At 37.8% G+C, this 20,458-nt stretch overlaps 2 protein-coding genes across 3 annotated transcripts; both read right to left on the reverse strand.

Moving 5' to 3' along the window:
- Window positions 1-698: 698 nt before the first annotated feature.
- Window positions 699-8,501, reverse strand: LOC116261561 (DUF21 domain-containing protein At4g14240-like). The gene is made up of 13 exons (XM_031640385.2): window positions 8,071-8,501; window positions 7,373-7,449; window positions 6,245-6,328; window positions 5,995-6,108; window positions 5,454-5,540; window positions 5,254-5,325; window positions 4,407-4,474; window positions 4,148-4,235; window positions 3,998-4,071; window positions 3,537-3,915; window positions 2,713-2,759; window positions 1,887-1,965; window positions 699-1,261 (listed from the first exon to the last, which is right to left on the reverse strand). The coding sequence occupies exons 1-13, from the start codon at window positions 8,315-8,317 to the stop codon at window positions 1,064-1,066; spliced, it is 1,614 nt and encodes a 537-aa protein (XP_031496245.1). The 5' UTR covers window positions 8,318-8,501; the 3' UTR covers window positions 699-1,063.
- Window positions 8,502-10,604: 2,103 nt separating this feature from the next.
- On the reverse strand, window positions 10,605-18,990 carry LOC116261562 (UPF0613 protein PB24D3.06c). 2 transcript variants are annotated; one of them, XM_031640386.1, is made up of 9 exons: window positions 18,570-18,989; window positions 15,750-15,826; window positions 14,949-15,054; window positions 14,041-14,133; window positions 13,872-13,937; window positions 12,856-13,001; window positions 12,225-12,333; window positions 11,019-11,083; window positions 10,605-10,925 (listed from the first exon to the last, which is right to left on the reverse strand). In XM_031640386.1, the coding sequence occupies exons 1-9, from the start codon at window positions 18,768-18,770 to the stop codon at window positions 10,778-10,780; spliced, it is 1,011 nt and encodes a 336-aa protein (XP_031496246.1). In that variant the 5' UTR covers window positions 18,771-18,989; the 3' UTR covers window positions 10,605-10,777. The 2 variants fall into 2 exon arrangements, 1 of the variants encoding a protein (XP_031496246.1); XR_007574227.1 differs by having other exon boundaries at window positions 10,910-10,925; window positions 11,019-11,113; window positions 18,570-18,990.
- Between the last annotated feature and the right edge of the window lie 1,468 nt (window positions 18,991-20,458).

The following is a 20,458-nucleotide window of genomic DNA, read 5'->3' on the forward strand; positions in this document are numbered from 1 at the left end:
AAACCACTTGTACGATCAGGTTTATTCTATATTTTTGAATTTCCGATGTCCACTTGTATGATCGGTGGCATACTTATATCACTTTTATTCCATGTTTTCCAATTTCCAAAGTCCACTTGTATGGTCAAGACGCAAATTACCAAAATGGCACAGTGTGTCAAATCTAAGAATCCACCGGGTTGGAATTAAAGTTTATTTCAAAAGGACTTAATAAAGCTCTCACACTAACTATATGATCCAGAAATATATCAGCTACAAAATTTTATACATTCTCTCCGGGAGAGTCAGAGGCTAGTACCGCGTCACTAGGGCCTGTGTCCGCTTCAGCTTACCCATGGGGTGATGCCCATGCCACTCGAATTAGTGACCAGCCACCTGCTGGCGCCTGGCCAATGAGCTTAAATAAGTTGAGGTAGAAAATACCCATTATTATATTCAGTTCATCGTGCTCATTTGTATGAGTAATAAGCACTTTACACGATTTTTCTGAGCAGTCAAAATTAGATTTTGTTGGATATTAAAGGGGATATAGCCTTTTCGATGTCAAAATGCTTCAAGGTCAACTAACTTATAGGGGGAGTAAACGAACTGTTATATGGACTCCAGTTATTGAAGTAGCCCGTGAAATGAACATTAGAAGTTGAAAGGTGATTGAAATTTTAAAGGCATAGAATGTGTTCTTGTAGATCAACAGAAGGTTGGAATAAGGTGCAGTTTCCATGTAGAGAAAGGAGCTTTCCTTTTGGACCATCCAAAGGTGAAGGTACTCGTGGACCAAGGAAGTGAAGGAAAGTAAATGTTACAAAAAAGGCCAAAATCAAAGTTGGTGCATGCGAGAGAAGGGGCTTTTATGTTTCTCCTGTAAAAGAAAACTACATACAAATGAAAAAAAAAAAAAAATAGTAACAATAGCCTAAACTAAAAGCTTAGACATGAGTTTGAGCCATCAAACCCATCTTTACTTTTTTCCCCATACATCCCTATGAACCATTTTACAAGGAATTAAACCGGACTGATATAGCGTGGAAGAAAACCCAGTGGATTTCCATAGTTCCTTGTACAGCTATCCTGTTTTTGTGCCCAGCAGCGGCTCCAGGAAACTGACTTGGTTTCTTGCCGAGTTCTGCCCTAGAGACCTTGCTGAGTTGGGTTCTTGGGACCTTGCTGAGTTGGGTTCTTGGGACCTTGCTGAGTTTGGTTCTTCATCTGAAAGGTTCTTTTGGACTGAGTTCAGGAGTGGACCTTGTCTATTTGATGCACCCTGGAGAAGGATTTGTTATCAGCAAAACCATGCTAAAGACATTAAAAAAATTGAAATGAAAAAGCGAAAATGACAAGAGGTTAAAAGGCAGAACACTTGGACAATTACTTCCAATGAATAGAATGACAATCAGCAAAGAAAAGCACTTATCGTGGTCAAAACATAACAGACAAGGATAACAATAGAAAAGGACACATTCAGAATTGAGGATAGAAAAATGAGGAAAATGACAGCTAACAAACAAGGAGCAATCACGGAAAGATGACTAAACACGTGAACCTTCCATTGACAGGGCTCCAAGTAAACCCCTTATAACAGAAGCCTTCTGTATTCAAAGTGTGTGACATGGTGGAAATGATTTCTAATCTGAGTGGGAGACTCCATAACTATTTTCAACTGGCTGTCATATGGGCAGATTCTTTTCTTTTTCCAAGCATTTACCTAAAGAATGTAGGGTAAGAGGAATTGAATTTTTTCCAGGAAAGAAAATCAAGAAAGAACTAAGCATTCGCAACTACTTGTAGAAAAATCCATGTTTGTAAAAAAAAAAAAAAATCTAACTTAGGCTCAGGTCATCTGAGCATAGAAGCAGAGAACATGAGGCACTTTGAACATAATTACGTACTGGCTTTTGTCCAGTCAATCTCCGGGCAGATGGGGCTCGTGCAACAGATGAAGCAGCAGCAGCAGCAGCAACACGAATCCTGCAAATACATCATCTTCCAGGTTATAACTACGTCAAGTATATGCAGGACTGTGCAGCTTCAACCAGGATATTAAATAAATAAAAATGAAAAAAAAATCATTCCAGAAAATCAGAATATGTGTGTGCATGAGAGAGTGAGTGAGAGATTGATGTTGGAATATAAGCACAATATAGACAATTCATATATAAAATAATGGACATAAAATATATTAATGGAAAATATATTTTCAATGAGAAGGGACATATAATATCAAAACATCAATTAGTAGAAGTTTCTTGAGGATTTCTTTTTCTTTTTCCCTCTGGGGCTTCATGTAGCCTGTCTATGTGGATGGGTTGGCTGTTAAATGGTGGCAGGTCAAGCTAGGGCCTCAAGCTGAATGTAATGTTGGACTTGATCTCATACACCTCCTATTGGGAGAAGGAATAGAAGAACATTTTCAAACTCAAAAGTAGGTGGTTAAACTAAGAGGCAATACCATCATATAAGTGCACAAGTGGAAGGATGGCATAAATAAATGAAGGAAATAATCATTGCAGAAGAAGTTAATTTCCTTCAGAATTTTTAACACAAGATGCAGAACAGCAATATTTTTGTGTATAAAATTTACAAATGGATGAGATACGGTGCAATCTGACTGCATGCATAGCGTGAAGCCTGGGAATCCTGCTCCACAGTCAACAGAACAACGTTTGGAGGTTCTGTCAAATGGCAGAATGCATGCAGGCAAACTACTTCTTATACCTTTTATGCACATCAACGTATTCATCAGTCTCGTCCACAATCTCTTCCTGCATTGTAGAAGACATAAAAAGTTAATTCTACCAGTTAAGAGAGATATTAGCACTTCTGTTCATGTCAGAGGTAGCCGAGCAGGCAACTTAGTACAGAGTATAGGTATAGGAGCTAGAAGAATGCAAATACTGTTACGGTGGTATGCCAATACCAGTATGGCTTCACATAGGTATGTGGGTTATGCCCACCAACCAGTACTGTTATGGTGGTATGCCAATACCAGTATGGCAGTATGCTGTTGGCACACTTTGATCGGTTCTGGGTTGGAACTGATCCAAACTACCGTTTTTTTCTTACCCCAACTACATTTTTTCTTACGTTTTAACCATATTTTGTTAGTCTATTTATGCTTTATGACATTATATGTAGGAACTATTAAACATTGTCTTAATTATGTGTTTATATATGTATATAGACACACATACTTTTCTTACCGTACACTCTCCATACCAAGATTTTCTAAAATTGTTGTTCCCCTGCCCACTTCCCCGTACCTATGTGACTAAGCCTAGGCGTAAAATTACAATTTTAATTGGTTACGAGAGAAATTAGGACTACTTGTTAGAAATATTTTGGCATGCTATAGGAGTCTCACACGCAATGTGGTACGGTTTGTGGGAATTAGAAGATATGGCTCACATTGGGAGGAGAAAGAAGCAAATGACAGCAACTAATGTCAACATACTTGGACATAAAATGATGAACGGGCACATATGAAACATACACAATGACACCACATATGTATGTACGTACATATGCATATATTTATTTACCTGCAAAAGTTCTTCAAACACATCCTCCAGCGTAATGATACCAATGACTTCTTCATCTTCAATGTCCTCTGATAGTTGTGCATCAGCATTGAATCCACAATCGATCAGCTGAGAAGAGGGTTTCTTATTTGGAGAGTCCACTGTATTTGTCCCTTTCTCCACATCAATATACTGCTCTGAATTCTCATCCTGTGTGTGCAGCAACGGAGAAGTAGGGGAAGCATCTGTAGTCCTAAGTTTATTCTCTTCAGCATTCTCACCATCTTCAGTTACTGGAGGATTTCTAGCCTTTGCTTTAGTCTTCACTACAGCAGCCATGTGGCTGCTTCCTTTTTGAAATTCGTTCAAGATGTCATACAGCGGCATGTCAGCTGGAACCCTGTTTAAAGAAGGTTAAAAAATAATAGGCCACACCAAGTTACCAGCTATGGACATTGCAAAGTCAATTCTAGTACACATACCTTGGGATTCTCCTGATAGAAACAGCACTGACAGGAGTCTCTGTCTCAGCTCGCACTGTTAGAAGACTTTTCACCTACCAAAATTATATGTTCGGATTTAGCAAAGACAAGCAAGCAAAAAGTTAGCCCTTCTTTGTAATCCCAACTTACCAGGAGAAGCCCAATTATGTTTTTTGGGTTGCCCGAGTACACAGGAACTCGACTGTGTCCCCTAGCAAGGATTTTTCCCATTGCTTCCCTGATTTTGAACACCCATATAAGAATTGTGGTTCACAACATTCATCACAACTAACAAATCATCTAGTGCAATCGTTCATTATTATCTCATGAACTGTTAGATATCCCAACTAATCTCAACAAACAAACATATGCAATAATATGATCTCCGAATATAAACCAACAGTCTCACCAATCCAACTTGGAGTCAACATCCAAGGAAAACGTTGATTCTATTGGTGTCATGGCCTCCTCAGCAGTCTGTTCAGTCACATCAAAGAACATGAGAACACAAATGTTAGATTCTATACTCCTTCATGCATACATAGGAATTAGGATGTCAAGTTAGAAACAAGTACAAGCTTCCAATATAAAGAGGCATCAAATTTTCATAATGCTCAAGTTCGATCATGTTTCTACTTTCTGCTTAAGATCACAGTCGTAGGAAGGAGACAACTCTGCTGCTCATACTTCCTAGTAAACACTACTCTAATACATCAGGGATCACCATTTCAGCTCTACATAAACATATAAGCCATTAATTAATTGCATGACATTTCTTCGATGAAGAAAAAAATCTCAAAAGCTTTTATTTTACATATTTGGAAAGATTTTAAAAAAGGAAATGTGCCACATCACATCTATTAGCCACTAGAAGGAACAAACTAAGTTTAGCATCCAGCTAACCACAGTATGTGCCCCAAAAATGAGAAGAAAAACCTAAATAGAGAAAGGCAGAGCCTAGCTTCAATCAAGGAAAGCCTAAATAGAGAAAGGCAGAGCATAGCTTCAATTTAAAGAGGGAAAAAACACAAAAAGAGAGTACATGTGTTCTACCCTGTCCATAATATGATATATAAATGAGGACAATTGGAGAATCAACTTAATGTTCGTTTCTCTTTTCCGTGATTAAGGCATCTAACTACAAACTATAAAGCCAAAATGAGTTCCCCATTGCTTGTGACTATACTAGGTGAGAAGTATGCTAGCAAAATAATGCTGCTTTCATGAAAAAGGCCGGACAACTTTAGCGTTTGTACCTTTTCAGTCAGATCAAGTGCACCACTTATGATTGTTGTCTCATCATGTGTTAATTCACCACCCTTACCAGCCTAGGAACAAGCAGACAAACAAAATTGCAGAACATGGATCAGTGATACAGGCCTAGGGAGCAGGAATTATCACCGGCATCCAGAATGCCATAATATGAATATAAAAATTTTGTTGACAAGTAAGATACCTCTTTACCGTGAATAGAAACAAGGGCTTTTAATTGAGCACGCCTGAAGAGTGCAGATTCATTATGCCCAAGCACAAAGTCCAGAACCTAAAAAAGGACAGCTCATTATTGACAAATAAAGAGACACCATTCAAATAACTTCTATTTTGATTAGCCCAGCTAAAATCTCCAGAAAAGATTGGTTTCTAGGTTTCAACTTGTCACAAGATATTCAAAAATAGTCAAGACATTTGCAAAATAAGCAAAGGATACATCTCCATTATCTGGAAATCACATTTCTAGTGGAGATTTTCCCTTTTTCCTTTTCTTAATGTATTGGCAACTGGGGTTGGGCAGGCCCCTAGAAGACTACGACAAGGGATGGACACTGGTTATCAGCTTGGCCTCCCCCAACTTGAAGGTCCTAAGCTGAAGCCCTAGACATAGTTCAGACTTCTGACAGTGCACAGACACTAATATTTAACATAAAACCAATAAAAATTGATAACATTGTTTTGCAGCTTGTACATAAAAGATAAAGGTTATTGAGCAGAGAAATCACCTTCCCAATAGGATAGGCTATGGGATAGCAAATTATCATCAGAATACGGACAAGCCAAACAAAATTTGCTCCTACAGCAAGCCCATACCTTGAGCAGATGGCCTGGGGAATAACCTGGAAATATTGTACAATAGAAACAAAAATCATTTGATTAAATCTATATCCGGTTAAAAGCAGAGACAGAACATATAGAAGGATAAGCTAGATATTCCTATAAGCTGTGCCCCTAGATACTGGGTTTGCAGCATACCTCTCCAAAAGCTAAGACAAAAGTTACAGACAAGACCACTGCAACAAATGGATTGAAAAGTTTGTCCAGGTAAATTGGAAGCGCCTGAAAAAAGGAACAGATAGAAAATCCAAATACGTTATTTCCAATCATGATCAGTTATCCATATCTAAATGCATGCAGGAAGATATCTTCTCTGTACAGTTTATATTTATACACAATGATAAAATTAGTTTCACATCCCTAATTATTATCCTCCATATCTTCCAAAAAGTCATAGAGCTCATGCATCTGACTATGGAAAGATGAATATCTCTATTTTAAACAAGTACTTGGTTAGGATACAACAGAACTCGGTTGGAAGTGAAAATGGAGCCAATGCAATACAAATGAACTCACATCCCCAGAACCACCAGCTAAAATATTCCCCAGTTCTCTGCATTGGTGTTGATGATTTATTGGCATTATTTTTACGATCAATGAATTTGAAGTTTGAACTTCTCTACAAGTGCATAAAGGTTCTCACATGTGTAGTGTTTGTTGTTTTTGTTCTAATTTTTTCCCCGTACTACAATACCATGAGATGAAGAATGACAAGTAGTTGCTGAAACAGTTCGCATAAATCATTCTCTAACTAATATAGTAGTACTATAACAATATAATATTAGAATTGAGGATGATAAAGAGTTGAAGCTGATTAGGTGACACGTGCAATAACTTTTTCCTTATCCTTTTCATTAACAATAGGCAGATTCTTGAGAGATTGACACGAGAGAATCCCCTGGGTATTGAACTCAAACTCCTGAGCTCCTTCAGCTTTAAGGCCGTAAGCCACCCATCTAGCCCTCTGAGTACTATATCGTCAATACAACATTCAGATATGATGATGAAGAACGACATGAAGTCAATGAAACACTGTGAACAATAATCATGTCAGTATATACACCAGCTGGCAAGGTGATGTACAGCCATTCAATAATACAACAACTATGAACTTACGAGGATGAGGTACAATAAGAAGTCCACGATGCAGTTTCACTAAAATTATGTGTGAATGCAAAAGAAACCCGACACAATCACAGAGAACAGATCAACAGTAGTCTATGCCATCAGCATATATGTTTTTGTCAAAAGCAGCAAAGTGAATACCTCCATGGCACATGCATTGCACAGAAGTAGCGTCACAAGAAGTTGATGTTGTTTCTGAACAACTGGAAGGATGGCAGCTGCAGATAGAAACCCGTTTGAGCACCACAAAAGGATAACAATTCATCCAAAGCCATAAATTTTAAATGCCAATTGCTATTGACACTACTAGTATGATTAAATTTCCAGAAGAACTTATACGTAAATACACACGCTACAGTCGAGTTTTGATTTCAAATCCCTGAAAAAGGAAAGCATCAAAAGATAAAACTGAAAGCAGAAAAACTGAAAATTGACAAAAAAAGAATCCAACAAATTACTAGTTTTGTTACTATCATTATTGTATTTATTATAAAGGTGCATAGAAACCACAAGCAACAGAACAAAAGTACATCGAATTCACAATTTGTGCACCATTCAGTAAGACAGTATTAAATATCGTAGACTACACACGCAAATTCCTGAGATACGAGGGAAGAGGAAGCAATGGGAGAGGAACGGGAAGGTGAAGAGAAGATATATAAACAGATTTTACGGAGACTTAAACATATACGTTACACAAAACAAGCCTAACATCGAGGAGAAAAGAAATAAGAAGTGACAGAATCCACCACGAGAGACAAGGAGAAGAAGCAGAAGCAGAAGCAAGACGATCAAGAGGATCTGGATTCAAAGATAAAGAGAAGGAAGGGAGAGCGCACCGGCCTGCTTCTTCTCGACAGGGGTGCCGCTGCGCTCGAGGATCTCCAGGTCAACAAGTCCGAGGGACATGAGACCGAGCGTGAGGCCCGACATGATTCCGGCGAAGAGCACCAGGAAGCAGGAGATCCCGGCGTCGGCGAACCACCAGAAGGACCCGAACTTTACGTCCTCCGTTTTCAGTAATCCGCTTCCACCCCTCCCCATCGTCATCATCCCCGTCGCTCCTATCCATTCGATCGGGAGCATCTCCTCCTCCTCCTCTCTCTCCGCAAGAGTCTGTATTTTCCTTCTCTTCTTCCTCGATCAATAAATTAATTACAAAATGGCCGAAAGATGGGACAAAGAAAACAGGGCGAGTCTTTGGCTGCTGCACGGTTTCTGGTGGCTCGCTGTTCCGCCGCTGTATATCCGGAGCGCCGGGTCGAGAAGACGAAACGCTCAATTACCGATATGCCCCTGATCTGTACGAACAGAATTCCACGAAACCCCGCTGCGTGGCGGCAATGAAATCAAGCTCGAACCGAACTTGAGTAAAGTATTGGTTCCGTTCAGTGGAAATTACAAAAACAGTGTTGGCTATTCTTGTAAATTATCATGATGTTGGATCGCGAGTCAATTTTCCAAAAATACCGGAGCTCTTACTTTTGACTCGACTTAATTAACTCCGTTATAAAAAAAATATGGAAACATTCTCACATGTGGCTGATCTTATGGGCTTAAGATTCTTTTGTTCTTAATCTAAACCACACTTCATCCGACAACAATTCACATCCCGTCGGATTTAAGATCTTGAAGATTCAAAAACTTTGAATTTAAAATCAAACCTCCCTTCTCCCATCTTAAATTCTACTTTTTTTTTTAATGCGAAAAAGTAAAATATGAATTTAAGTTTGAATCTTAGGTCTAATTTGAAATCTTTAATTTAATAAACAATGTCATTTTACAATTAATCTTTTCTAGTATCAACAAAGGCATGTCACGTCCATTATCTCATTATCCTTGGATTTAAAATTCGAAGAAATCAAGCGCCCCTAAGATATCAAGTGATCTTTATCTGAAAGCTGACTTGTTCATAAGAAATCTGTAGGAAAAGTGCATCTGCTTTGAGTGAAAAGTTTTTTTTTTTTTTCTAATGAGAAGAGGTGCGTGGTTCAATTAAACAGGTCAGATTCGGATCAGTTAAAATAATTTAACATTCGATTCAAAGCTGGTCGACTACCATGAAAAGCTCCAACGTTTTCAAAGTACTCTTGGCCCACTTGCCCCAAACTCCGTGGATCTTGACTCTGACCGCATTGATTTTTTTGGAAGAAGAAAAAATCTAGCCTACATTTTTTTTTTTTTTTTACTTTTGTTTTTAAAAAACGATCGTTAAGAAGAATTATTATTATTCGTAATTGCCAAATTAAAAACACCTCTTAACTTGTCTTAAATAATGATTTAAAGGGGTTTGGCACATTGTAAAACAAACCTTGGTCCGTTGTCAATGGCCATAACATATCACCGTTCCTTTTTCATATGCAAACTTCCAACTTTTCACAGGAGTGATTAGAGGTTTCTCGATGACTGCAAGTCACGTGAAGCAGCAGTTGTCTATAAATGGTGAAAAGAAAAAGAATTGCATATATTACATCAAAGATTCTAGAAGACAGTCCATAATGCTATGGATTTAAGATCTTTAAATATATAGTTTTTAACATGTAGCATGGATTTAAACAGTTTATTTAAACTAAGAATCTCCCAAAAGACAATTTTTTTGCAGCCTTGAATGTAGAATCCGAAGCTATCAAATGCAACCTATATTGAAACTTCAACATATATTTGTACATATATATATAGATAGCTTCTGTTGACTGCCTATTTTCATATAGATGTTAATTTTTTTGTTTTAAATTTAGTAACCAATAGTTTAAATTATTTAATAAATAAAACTCTTTTATTGTAAGATGTATATTCAAAACTGTCCGTTTGGCAAGCAGGCCAACCAATATTTGATAAGGATGGCTTCAGTGGGGCTGGGAACTAGTTGGGGGAGAGCAACTGGTAGCCTCGCTGTGCCCTGCTGGCTGCCGGGGCCCCCGACTGGTTAGTTTGGGCCTGCAATTCGTTTTAGCGACCGAGCTCAACTCGTTACAGGCCGGGGCCTGACCGTCGTTGTGCCTATTGCCAAACGCCCCATATATACCAACTCTTCTGTAAACTGGTGTTTTAAGTACATAATCTGAGGTGAGGAAGATTCAGTCTGGGTTCCGGACCACATTCCTATTGGAACTTGTTCTACAAAAGAATGGGGGTGCTAGATAAGTTCTACACTTACAGAGACAGTAAAACAAGACAATAGCAACGTCCAGAAATTAGGGCTGGACCAGACAGGGCCCAGGGTGCAAGGTTCACTGTAGGCAAGATATTGGACCACCATGACTCATAATGGACCTCTATCAAAAAGTTTAGCCCCAAGGCAGTGCAGGATGTAGATTTTAGCGAGAAATAATTTTACTGTTTTGTTCCGTAAACGGTTCGGTGAAACTTAGTCTGAAAAATAAGAAATGACTTATTTGATGAGGAAAAAATGGAAGTAAATTGAGCGTGCAGCTAAGAAATAGGATGATACAAGATGAACGGCACAACGGAGAAGGCAAACAATGAGACGGCAAAAATTCTATGGTTCGATGGGACGAATCAAATGCAGGAATAGGGGGTGCAAAACTAGCTCCAGGGGTCATCCCAGCCTTTTGGCACCTCTCTCTTAACAAAATCTAAAATTGCTTGCACTGCTTCTTCGACTCGGTTAGAAAGGGAATGATTCCCCCACTCTATCTCAACTTTCTCAGCTCCTCCCATGGCTCTACATATCCTGCAAAGGGGGAAAGAGTGAGGCCCAGTAGACAAACAGGCCAGATAACATGAAATCAACTTTAAGAAAAAAAAAAAAAAAGGAAAAGAATACCTCTCAACTAGGGCTTTCTTATCAACATAATCAGGTACATATTCGTCAGCCATGGAGAAGATGACCTATAATTAATGTCTCAAATTATTAAGCACCTGGAAGAGGAAGTGACACAAAATGATGCATATGAATGCAAAAGCCTTTCCTTAAAAAACCAAAAAGAAAAATTATATCATATTTTAAATTATAATAACCCACAAGGTTCCATTCCCAGTAACAGGTCATAAACACCACTAGCCTACGAGGTTATATTCACTTCCCATTCATTCTTTGTTCTTTCAGGGTGTCAATTCTGACAGGTTGAATTTTAGATACAGGCGCCTGCCCTTGATCTACTGAAGACAACTTCCACTAATGATGACTCTTGATAGGTACACCACTATCGTGTGCCATTGTCAAAAGTTCTCTTTGCTTCACATGAACTGGTCCTTGACCTACTGAAAATAACTTCCACTAATGATGGCTCTCAATAGAAACACCACTATGGCCCGCCATTGTGAAAAATTCACTATTTAAAAGCTTTCAAGTTTCAACTGGTGTACTTGATGACCAATAGCATTTGATTTCAAAATTTCAGGGCTGCAGTCAGCCAACACACACACCACTTCTTCTCATATACTCAGAGATATCCTATTTGTCAAGTCTTAGCCTTGTTCATTTTCCTGAATGATTAAGTTAACAGTTACTCGACATAGGTATGATGTTGATGTTGGTGTGTATGATTCACCCGAAGATGGTTGATTTTCAAAGAAGGAACCAAGCATGCTATGTTGTTTGCTCCATTTTTTGCACACCCACACACCCACACCCATAAATATATGCCCTTCTGCAAATGAATGGGTTCTGTAGGTAACAAAGAGAAAAATTGTTGTATAAAATGTAGGTTGTAATACACCAAAATCCTACAAGTTCTACAGACTTGTTTCTGGATGTACATACACTTCATAATTGTATTACCCAGAGCAATAGACTATACCACATAGCACCGTCCAGAAGCATTTAATACCAGCATCTAACAATACTAGAAAGTTAGAAACAACACGAGAAAGTTGTACACAATGACACGTTGAGGTAGCCAATGTACATAGACCAAAAAGGATTGTAAGTTCTTCGTCAAACACTTGAAATTCAAGTTCTAAGTTAGTCAAATAATACAAAGCTTAAACTAACAAACATAAACGAGTAGTTTTAAAGGGGCACTGGTACCTGACAAGCTGTATTAGACATATGGCCAATCCTTAATCTTAATTGATCATCACTAAGGTCTGAACTGAACATGTCATCATCTCCCATATAAGCACAGAGCGAGTGATATCTGCACAAGAAAGCATGTGCCTATGATAAGGAGGATAGCTGTACTGACACAAACGTTTTGATTAGATACCACTTATAGTTACATCACAAAATGACCCGCTAGCTATTATATATGTTGAGATAAATGTATTATGGCAAATTTGATGTACAAATATAATGCTCCTTTTCTTGTTATCCACATCTCAGCACCTAAAGACCACACCACATCTAAACATGCAAAAGATAACTAATCTGCACAAACATCCTAACATAATAATTGTCTTCACTTTGAGTATCGAACTAAAGACTCCTCTAGGTCTACGCCAAGAGAATTTAACATGTTAGAACTCCAGAAAAAACTAAAAGTAGAAAATTTGCGAAAGTTAATGCAACAGTTAGCCCGATGAGAGAAAAAAGTTTTCTCTCAAGGACCAGATATTGAGATCAACTAATTGTTCTAGTGACATTAACATAGGCTGCTAGTGCTAGGTGACACCCAAAAAATGGGAAAACCCAAAGATGGGTATTCTGTTACATCTCCCACCTATAAGCAGTTATGGGAGCTTCAGGATTTGCTTCCCTGGGCATTAATTCCATCTCTCGACCTTCGCTGATCATTTTTGCAGCCAGATCAATCATTGCAGCAGTTTCAGGCAGAGTTGCTCGATATTCTCGATCACTAACTGGTGCCTGTAGAATAAAATAAAGATTATGCTAGCAAAGTTGAGGGACATCACATTTACCATATGCATGACCATGTCAATGCATGAAAGGAGGGAAATAGGTCATGGACACTCTCAAATCCGTAAAATTTATGTACTACAGTTTAGTCTGAAAATAGAAGTTCACAGTAAAAAATTTAAACTTATGCAAAGGAATTTGCATAAGAACAGATGACCAATTCACATCTAACAAGACTTTCCAGAACAGTGAACAGTAAGATAACGTTATCAAGAAACAAAAAAAAGCCTTATGCATTGGCTTGCTCCTTGGACCACAATTTTTTAGTTTATGTCCAATTAATGATAAAGTAAATGACTTATGGAGAAGCCTCCAACTTTGCTTCTTGAACTCTCAACAGAAATAGTTCCTTTAACAAGGAATACATAGTGGAGCAACTCTGTGCATAAAGCTGCCATGATACATTTTTATTTGGATGTTAACAAATTTTGCCTGCAAGAATTACCACATACTTCACTTTGGTCATGACTCACCATAGATGAGATCATAAGATATTCAGAGAAAGAAAGATCCCTTGTGCTCCCAAAGGATAACTGGCAATTGCCTTTCCTTTTCTTAGCTAATTAATTATACTGGTACAAATAGTGGTGCCACATTAATTTAATGTTGTTAAGAAGAAAAAGATTCGATGAACCTGCTAATATCTTCCATGACCCAAGCATATTGATGGCATCCGCGACTAAAGACTTCTATTTTTTTTTTAATATGCAAGAAGTTTAATACTTTAATTTATGCATCAAAAACTCAAAATTGCAACAATCCCATCAAATATCACAAATGAACTTAATGATTTTCAGATGACAGAAGATCAGGGTATACCTGCAAGATGGCTGCACGCACAGCCCTGGAACAAGCGGTGTTTCTACGCATATAATAAACAATGTCCTGACACAAAGATATAATCTACCCACTTAGATCCATGAAGAAGCATAAACCATCCTTCTAGAGTTAACCTCTCAGTTTTAGATCAAACTAGCCAATATATTACCTGGCATCCAGTACTATGGCCAAGCAGTATGACACCTTCTGAGTCTTCCTTGTTTATCAAGTAGCTAATCAATTGATCAATCTCCAAAAAATCCTATAGCATGAACACCATAGATATATTAAGAGATGCTACTGTTGCATACATGCAGAACCACTTGGCATGCTAAAACATTTATCTATGTGAGATAAATAGTTGAAAATGAAGATTTTCAACCCTAAAATGCAGACTGTTCTTCTGATACGGGGAATATATATAGAAAGTGTACTAAGAATAGTACAATATTTGAAATCTGTATATCTAACACTGTATGCCAATCATACAGATGCAATTCTTAAGGGGAAAAAAAAAAGGAAAAAAATTGAAAAGCAAATACTCCTCAGTTTCTTGTGCAACTCCAACTTTCTAACTAAACTTGCAAGACCAGCTTTTTATGCCATTGTTCAAGTAAGGCTTGATTGACAACTGATCACTATGAATGACAGGCAGATACCTTTAACATGTTAAATTATTATGTGTAAATCTGCAAGCAGGTTCAACCTAAATGCTTATATAATATCAACAACAACAACTCATTTTCTAATGTAACTGCAACTTCTTATAACACCAGCTTTTTGTGTCATTATTCAGGCAAGGCATGATAAAGCTTAAGGCTTGATTGACAACTGATCACTACGAATGACAGGCAGATACCTTTAACATGTTAAATTATTATGTGCAAACCTGCAAGCAGGTTCAACCTAAATGCTTACATAATATCAACAACAACCACTCATTTTCTAATGTAACTGCAAGCAGGTAATACTCTAGTCAATTTTCTAGATGACTAGAGTATTACCTGCAACTTCTTCTAAGGAAAAAAAGAGAGAGAGAAAGAGAGAGGGAGTTCTAATTTCTAACTAGAGTATTACCTGATTCAAGCTAGAGGTGCCATAGCCTGTATATGAGGATGACAATAAGGGCTGAACAAGTGACCACTTTTCCCTTTCCAGCGCAACTGATAGAGGTTCCAAATAACTGAAAGAAAAAGGTCTCATGAAACAGAATTCTAAGTAAGGACAAAAAATAAACTATTACAGAACTAATAAACATACTAATTTACAGACAAACATATCATAGTTTACTAACAATTATAATATAGAACTTATAGCAGGAATTGGTTATAGTTGACTGGAGGTATGAAATTCATATTTAACCACAGTAGGATATGATGAAAATTTGAAAGATGTCAATTGATTACACAAAAACACAAAAGCTTAGAACTGGCGGAGGGGTACCCAGAGGTTTCACACCAAAAAAAAAAAAGAAACTGGAAAGCATAACAAAGAAGCAATCAGCAAGCTACAATTTCTGAAAATGCCTAGAAAATTCATGATCTCCCTCATAACAAGCGCAACATCATAGAATCAAGACTCATGGTGTCATACACATGCCTTTGCATAGCAATCATCAGGTTGACAAGCACAACTTCCAATAAAACCAGGTGTTTATGGCATGAAATTTTGTGCAAACACATTAAAAATTGCACATTGTTTATTGTTAGACAACTCAACCAAATATAAGCAATGCCAGCCCTAGCGTTAGGTACACAAGCTTAAGGACAGTCTTTAACCTTCAACCTTGTTCATAAGCATCTCAAGAAAGTATTATATATACATATATATAGACCACACGCATGCACCCATATCATAAGAAGGAAAAGAACTTCATACCTTGTAGCCAAAAAACCATCTGTAAGTCCACCAATAAAAATAACTTGTTGCTTGAAATCTCCAGTTTTGAATGCAACCTACAACATTAAAAGCAGAAAAAACATTGTGAACCTTGACAAGAAAAGACACATATAAATAAAAGGTACAAGACATTTTATAAATAAATCCTTGAGATCTTAAAAACTAAGTGCATTTTATAATAGATTACTTTTTCAGGTACGTAGGAAATGATTAAAAAAGTAACTCAATTTGCTGTAACAGCTAAAAAGTTGTGGCAAAGTTAAGCAAATAGGAGCATCAGGTCATTGTCTGGCATGTAGCACAACATAGTTCTCAATGCTATGATCCAAACGAGATGAACAATTACAAGTCTCCTGGTTCCCTGATCCTTTCAATAGAAAGGTTATTATTCACCACATTTACACTATCAAAATAAGAATGAATTTATCACCAAAGCTTCTTGTTTCTTGTAATTTTATTTGGTAAATTACCTTCTAAGAAGTGGACACCAACTTTCATGTCACCTTCAACTAAATAATTTTCTGCAAATATGTTTTGAAAAGGCAATAAGTGGATCAATAGCAACAAGAAAAGCTACGGAAACAGGTGATTTTCAATTTTCTTTATCGTGTTGAAATGACATCATTTTAATGCGCATAGTGAGAGGCACCTCTCGTGTATAAAAGCAACAAACTTGAAGATGACAAGGTGATATTGAATCACTTTACCATGTTTGGATATAGAGGCTGACAGAACTTCACATATAATTAAGCAACATATATGCATATGACAGCCTTATCATGCCTTAGCAAGTAAAAGTCTGCTGCATTAACATGATTGTCCACTGTATTAGTTTATTGCCACTTTGTCCACTTTGCCACTCGTTCAAGCTTGTTTATGACCTGCCAACTTTGTATGGTAACTATGGTAACGACCCAACCGACTATCATACTGAGCTTGGGCCCCTAGTCTGAAGGATCCCAACCCGCCCCCTAGCAGCTTCGATTTTCACCCAAAAAAGGTTACAAACCAAGATAACCAATCACTTAACAACCCATTTATAAGTTTTTGAAGATCTCTCATAATCTTCAATATGGAATTAAACTTTTAGGATGTTGCAATGCACCTCCCTTAAGGTACACATGCCTGTGTGTGTGACCCTAGTCTGAGTGTTGAATAACGCTATGATAATAATGTAATGACTTGACCTACTCCTACAATGAGCATGGGCCCTTAGTCCGATGGATCTTAACTCGCCTCCTAACAGCTTTAGTTTCCACGCAAAAAAAAAGGCTAAGAACCAAGATAACCAATCACTTAGCAACCAAATTATACGTCCTTGAAGATCTCTTATAATCTTCAATATGGGACTAACTAGGATATTACATCTATAACTTCGTGGAGCATTTAACATTGAAGGTGCTTTGAGCAAACCCTTCCTAAGTCATAAATCATGGATAGAGCCTTAACAACAAACTGCCTCAGCCCTCAAGTATGAGCTTGCTTTGACATTTCTGGATGTGCAGCTTCCTATATGAACAATGGTGAAGTCCACTCCAATATAAAATCGTCATAGCTTTGAAGATGACAAGTCGTGTACCATCAAGGTACAAAATCCCCATATCAGCTACTGATAAGCATGATGAAGTATAGGAACTTTAGATGCTGTCAAAGCATGACCATGAAGGTTATCACAAATGGAAGTACACTTCATGATGAGATCCTCTTTTTTTAGCGCTACAGAGGGGCTTACATGCCAAGAGCTCAAATAACAGTTTACTAAAAGCAAGGAAGCAATAATCAATAAATCAAAGCATTTGCAATGGCGTCACAAGAGTGATGACATCAAACAAAATATCTGCACATAGAGGCACCTACTACAATTTGTGCAGGAGGAGTTTTTTCTGATAATTTCTCTATGAAAAGATTGTGCGGCCTGCATTGTTTTGTGCCCTCAAGCATAAAGTTCCATGTAGGACTACACAAAGCATTTCACACAGACCACCCTTGACGGGACTAAAATAACAAAAGGATTGACCATTGTCCTTCACGAAAGGATAATAAACCGTAAATCTGGTACTTGTACATCTACAATAGTGCAACGTTGTAGGCTCAGCATTGACTTTGACAGCAATGCGTTCGACAAAGACCTCTACCAAAGAGGACATGACCAACTTCTGAATGTTTATGTCCTCAAATATTTTATGTTTCAAATTTCAAGATTCACCAAGACAATATTGACATTATGCATAAGTAAACTTGATGATGAGGCTCATTGTCACTCGGCCACACGTTTTTCCCTCACTGCATGTGCAGGGAAAGATCAAAGCAAGAAATCCAACACATGAAAGTGTTTCGCGAAGTCCCACTACAGGAAGCATCAACAGAACAGAAAAATCCGGGAGAAATCAGGAACTCAGATTTGGGAAACAAGATAAATTCAGCGGGAAAGAGGTGAAACGTCAATACCTAACAAATGGTGAGAATACAAAGACGAAACCTTGGAATGGCGAAGGCAATTAATCAATTAAGTTCATATACTCCTATTCTTATTACTAAGCTAATTATTGTTTGCGTATAATGTAGACAATGTAAAACTAAACACGGATCTGTTCACCAAACTCGGTCCAGCATTTGCGTAACAATCAAAAAGACCAAGAACTCCAACATTTCCAAACCCAAAAGTTACAGATCATGACAAAAAAAAAAATACTACTGTAAAGACTAGACGAAATCCTCACCACCACAACCAAAAGCCCAGAAAACTTCAACAGCAGTTAAAAAGAGAGGTGAAAGACAGAGATAGAACGAGAAGAATACCTGGACGGGGTTGGGGCCATACTTGAAGAGAACTCCACCTAGCTGGTTTTTCCGTTGGCCGGAACCGAAGGAGGCATCACCAGACGCTGATTTTGCTGTATTCGCCATCTTGGGCGTGCTCGATTTGACGGTGTAACTGCGGACGATCCCAGATAACCAAGAACCCGACGAGGAAGAAGAGAGGGAAGCGGATGGATTCATTGGAATTTCTCTCCACCCATGAAACCAAATTGAAATCCCAAACTTCGCAGCTTTCTCCAACCGGCTGGCCTTCCTCTTTCCCACCGATCAAGGATCAGAGAACCCCAGATTTCTCACAGTAAACTGAGAGAGAAAGAGAGAAGATGGTCGCTCGCCTGCAGCTGGGCCACTCTAGATCAGCAACCGGATATTCCCCTCGCGAGAAAATGAAGCAAAATGTTTCTTGACACAAAATACCTGGAAAATATCGCCATTATTATGACAGTAAGGTTTGGTGCAATATATTTTTTTTGACAGAAAAATTCGTAAATGTGGAAGAGAAAACAATATACTAACACGGAAAACTAATAAAACGTCGTCGTACTTCAAAAAGTATAAAACGATAAATATGTGTTATTTCCGGAGATAATTACGCAAATAACTGCGATATCTTGGGGACGAGTTACATTGCTGACTCCGGCATTGCCGGCTTCCGACCAATGTGAGAATCCGTCGATTTGAATCGTATCAGGAGCCCACCGATTTGATTCGGTGACCAATTCAAGGTTGCCTCGTCCCAGTTGTTATCTATTTTATAAAATATTTTAAGACTTTTCATTTTAATTAATTTACATGAATTTTGGTTTTTATTTTAATTGGTAAACATCTTTAATGGTTCTAATTTTGGGTAAGCATGATTATCCACCATCCAAAGTCCCATGGGCGGAGCAAGGTAGGGCTCGCATGAGCTCTGGGCCCACCTTAATAAATTTTAAAAAATTTTATTTGTTTTGTATAAAAATTTTAAAAAACGATATTTGGGTCATAGTCAAAATTTATAAACTTCAATTCAACTCTCCTCATGAAATTTTTTTGGCTCTGCCCCTACAATGTTGAAAGGGCAGTCATGGTTGCATTCGAGCCTAAATGAGCCGGCATAAGTTATTGTTGCAGCATGGTTTTCAACAAAAAAAAAAGCATGATACTGATCCAAATCCAAATTCAGAAATCAATTTGATACAGAATCCTTCTTATACAATCTGATCGATGATCGGTTTTTATGTAAAAATTCAAAATCCGATTCTACATTTTCTTTTTAACAAATCAGCAAATCATACTCTTACTCTGACTAAGCAATATCTAATTACTTGTGTAGTTGAAGCTAAATGAAGAAAACAAAGATTAAAAATGAGACCTCATGTCTTACGTAAATGTGATAATTAACCGCAGAAGTGAGCTTCCAACTTTGAGCTCCTGCAGACAAACATGAGATCAGAAAGCTTGTAAAACGCTTTTAAGCATAGGAAATACATGGCCGAGATGGTAACATGCTGCATGTTGACAAAAGGTTTGTAAAATCAACCGAATGCGTGAGCCTTTTCATTTTTCTTCAATCTGCAGTATTGTTCTAATTTTCTCAATCCTTGGATATCAACAGCAGTTATATGTTCATTATCTCCAATATATGATGTAAGCTTTTGAAACAACACTTTGCTAGACACCACCTTGCATATAAAACCCTCAAGAACATACACCTTATGTCTCCAAGATTCTGGCTTGTTTCGGAGCTTATGTAGGACATCTTTCAACTTGACTGCCATGATTGACACCATTTATAGTTCAGATGAGTAACACTCCAAAGTGTGATAATGACCATGAGATTCAAATCCCGAACCTGTTAAGTGTGAGCCACTTTGCTGTCCGGTTGT

The sequence above is a fragment of the Nymphaea colorata genome, chromosome 9 (genome assembly GCF_008831285.2).
Source record: "Nymphaea colorata isolate Beijing-Zhang1983 chromosome 9, ASM883128v2, whole genome shotgun sequence".
Classification (NCBI taxonomy): domain Eukaryota; kingdom Viridiplantae; phylum Streptophyta; class Magnoliopsida; order Nymphaeales; family Nymphaeaceae; genus Nymphaea; species Nymphaea colorata.

Coding starts and splice junctions, on each gene's coding strand:
- LOC116261561 (XM_031640385.2), bottom strand. CDS start 8,317: ATGCTCCCGATCGAATGGATAGGAGCGACGGGGATGATGACGATGGGG. Junction 6,329..7,372: donor GCAATGCATGTGCCATGGAG/GTATTCACTTTG, acceptor TCCTTTTTTCAG/GCGCTTCCAATTTACCTGGA. Junction 2,760..3,536: donor TGTTTGAAGAACTTTTGCAG/GTAAATAAATAT, acceptor TCTACAATGCAG/GAAGAGATTGTGGACGAGAC.
- LOC116261562 (XM_031640386.1), bottom strand. CDS start 18,770: ATGAATCCATCCGCTTCCCTCTCTTCTTCCTCGTCGGGTTCTTGGTTA. Junction 15,055..15,749: donor GATGGTTTTTTGGCTACAAG/GTATGAAGTTCT, acceptor TTTTTCTTTCAG/TTATTTGGAACCTCTATCAG. Junction 12,334..12,855: donor GCTCCCATAACTGCTTATAG/GTGGGAGATGTA, acceptor TTTCTTGTGCAG/ATATCACTCGCTCTGTGCTT.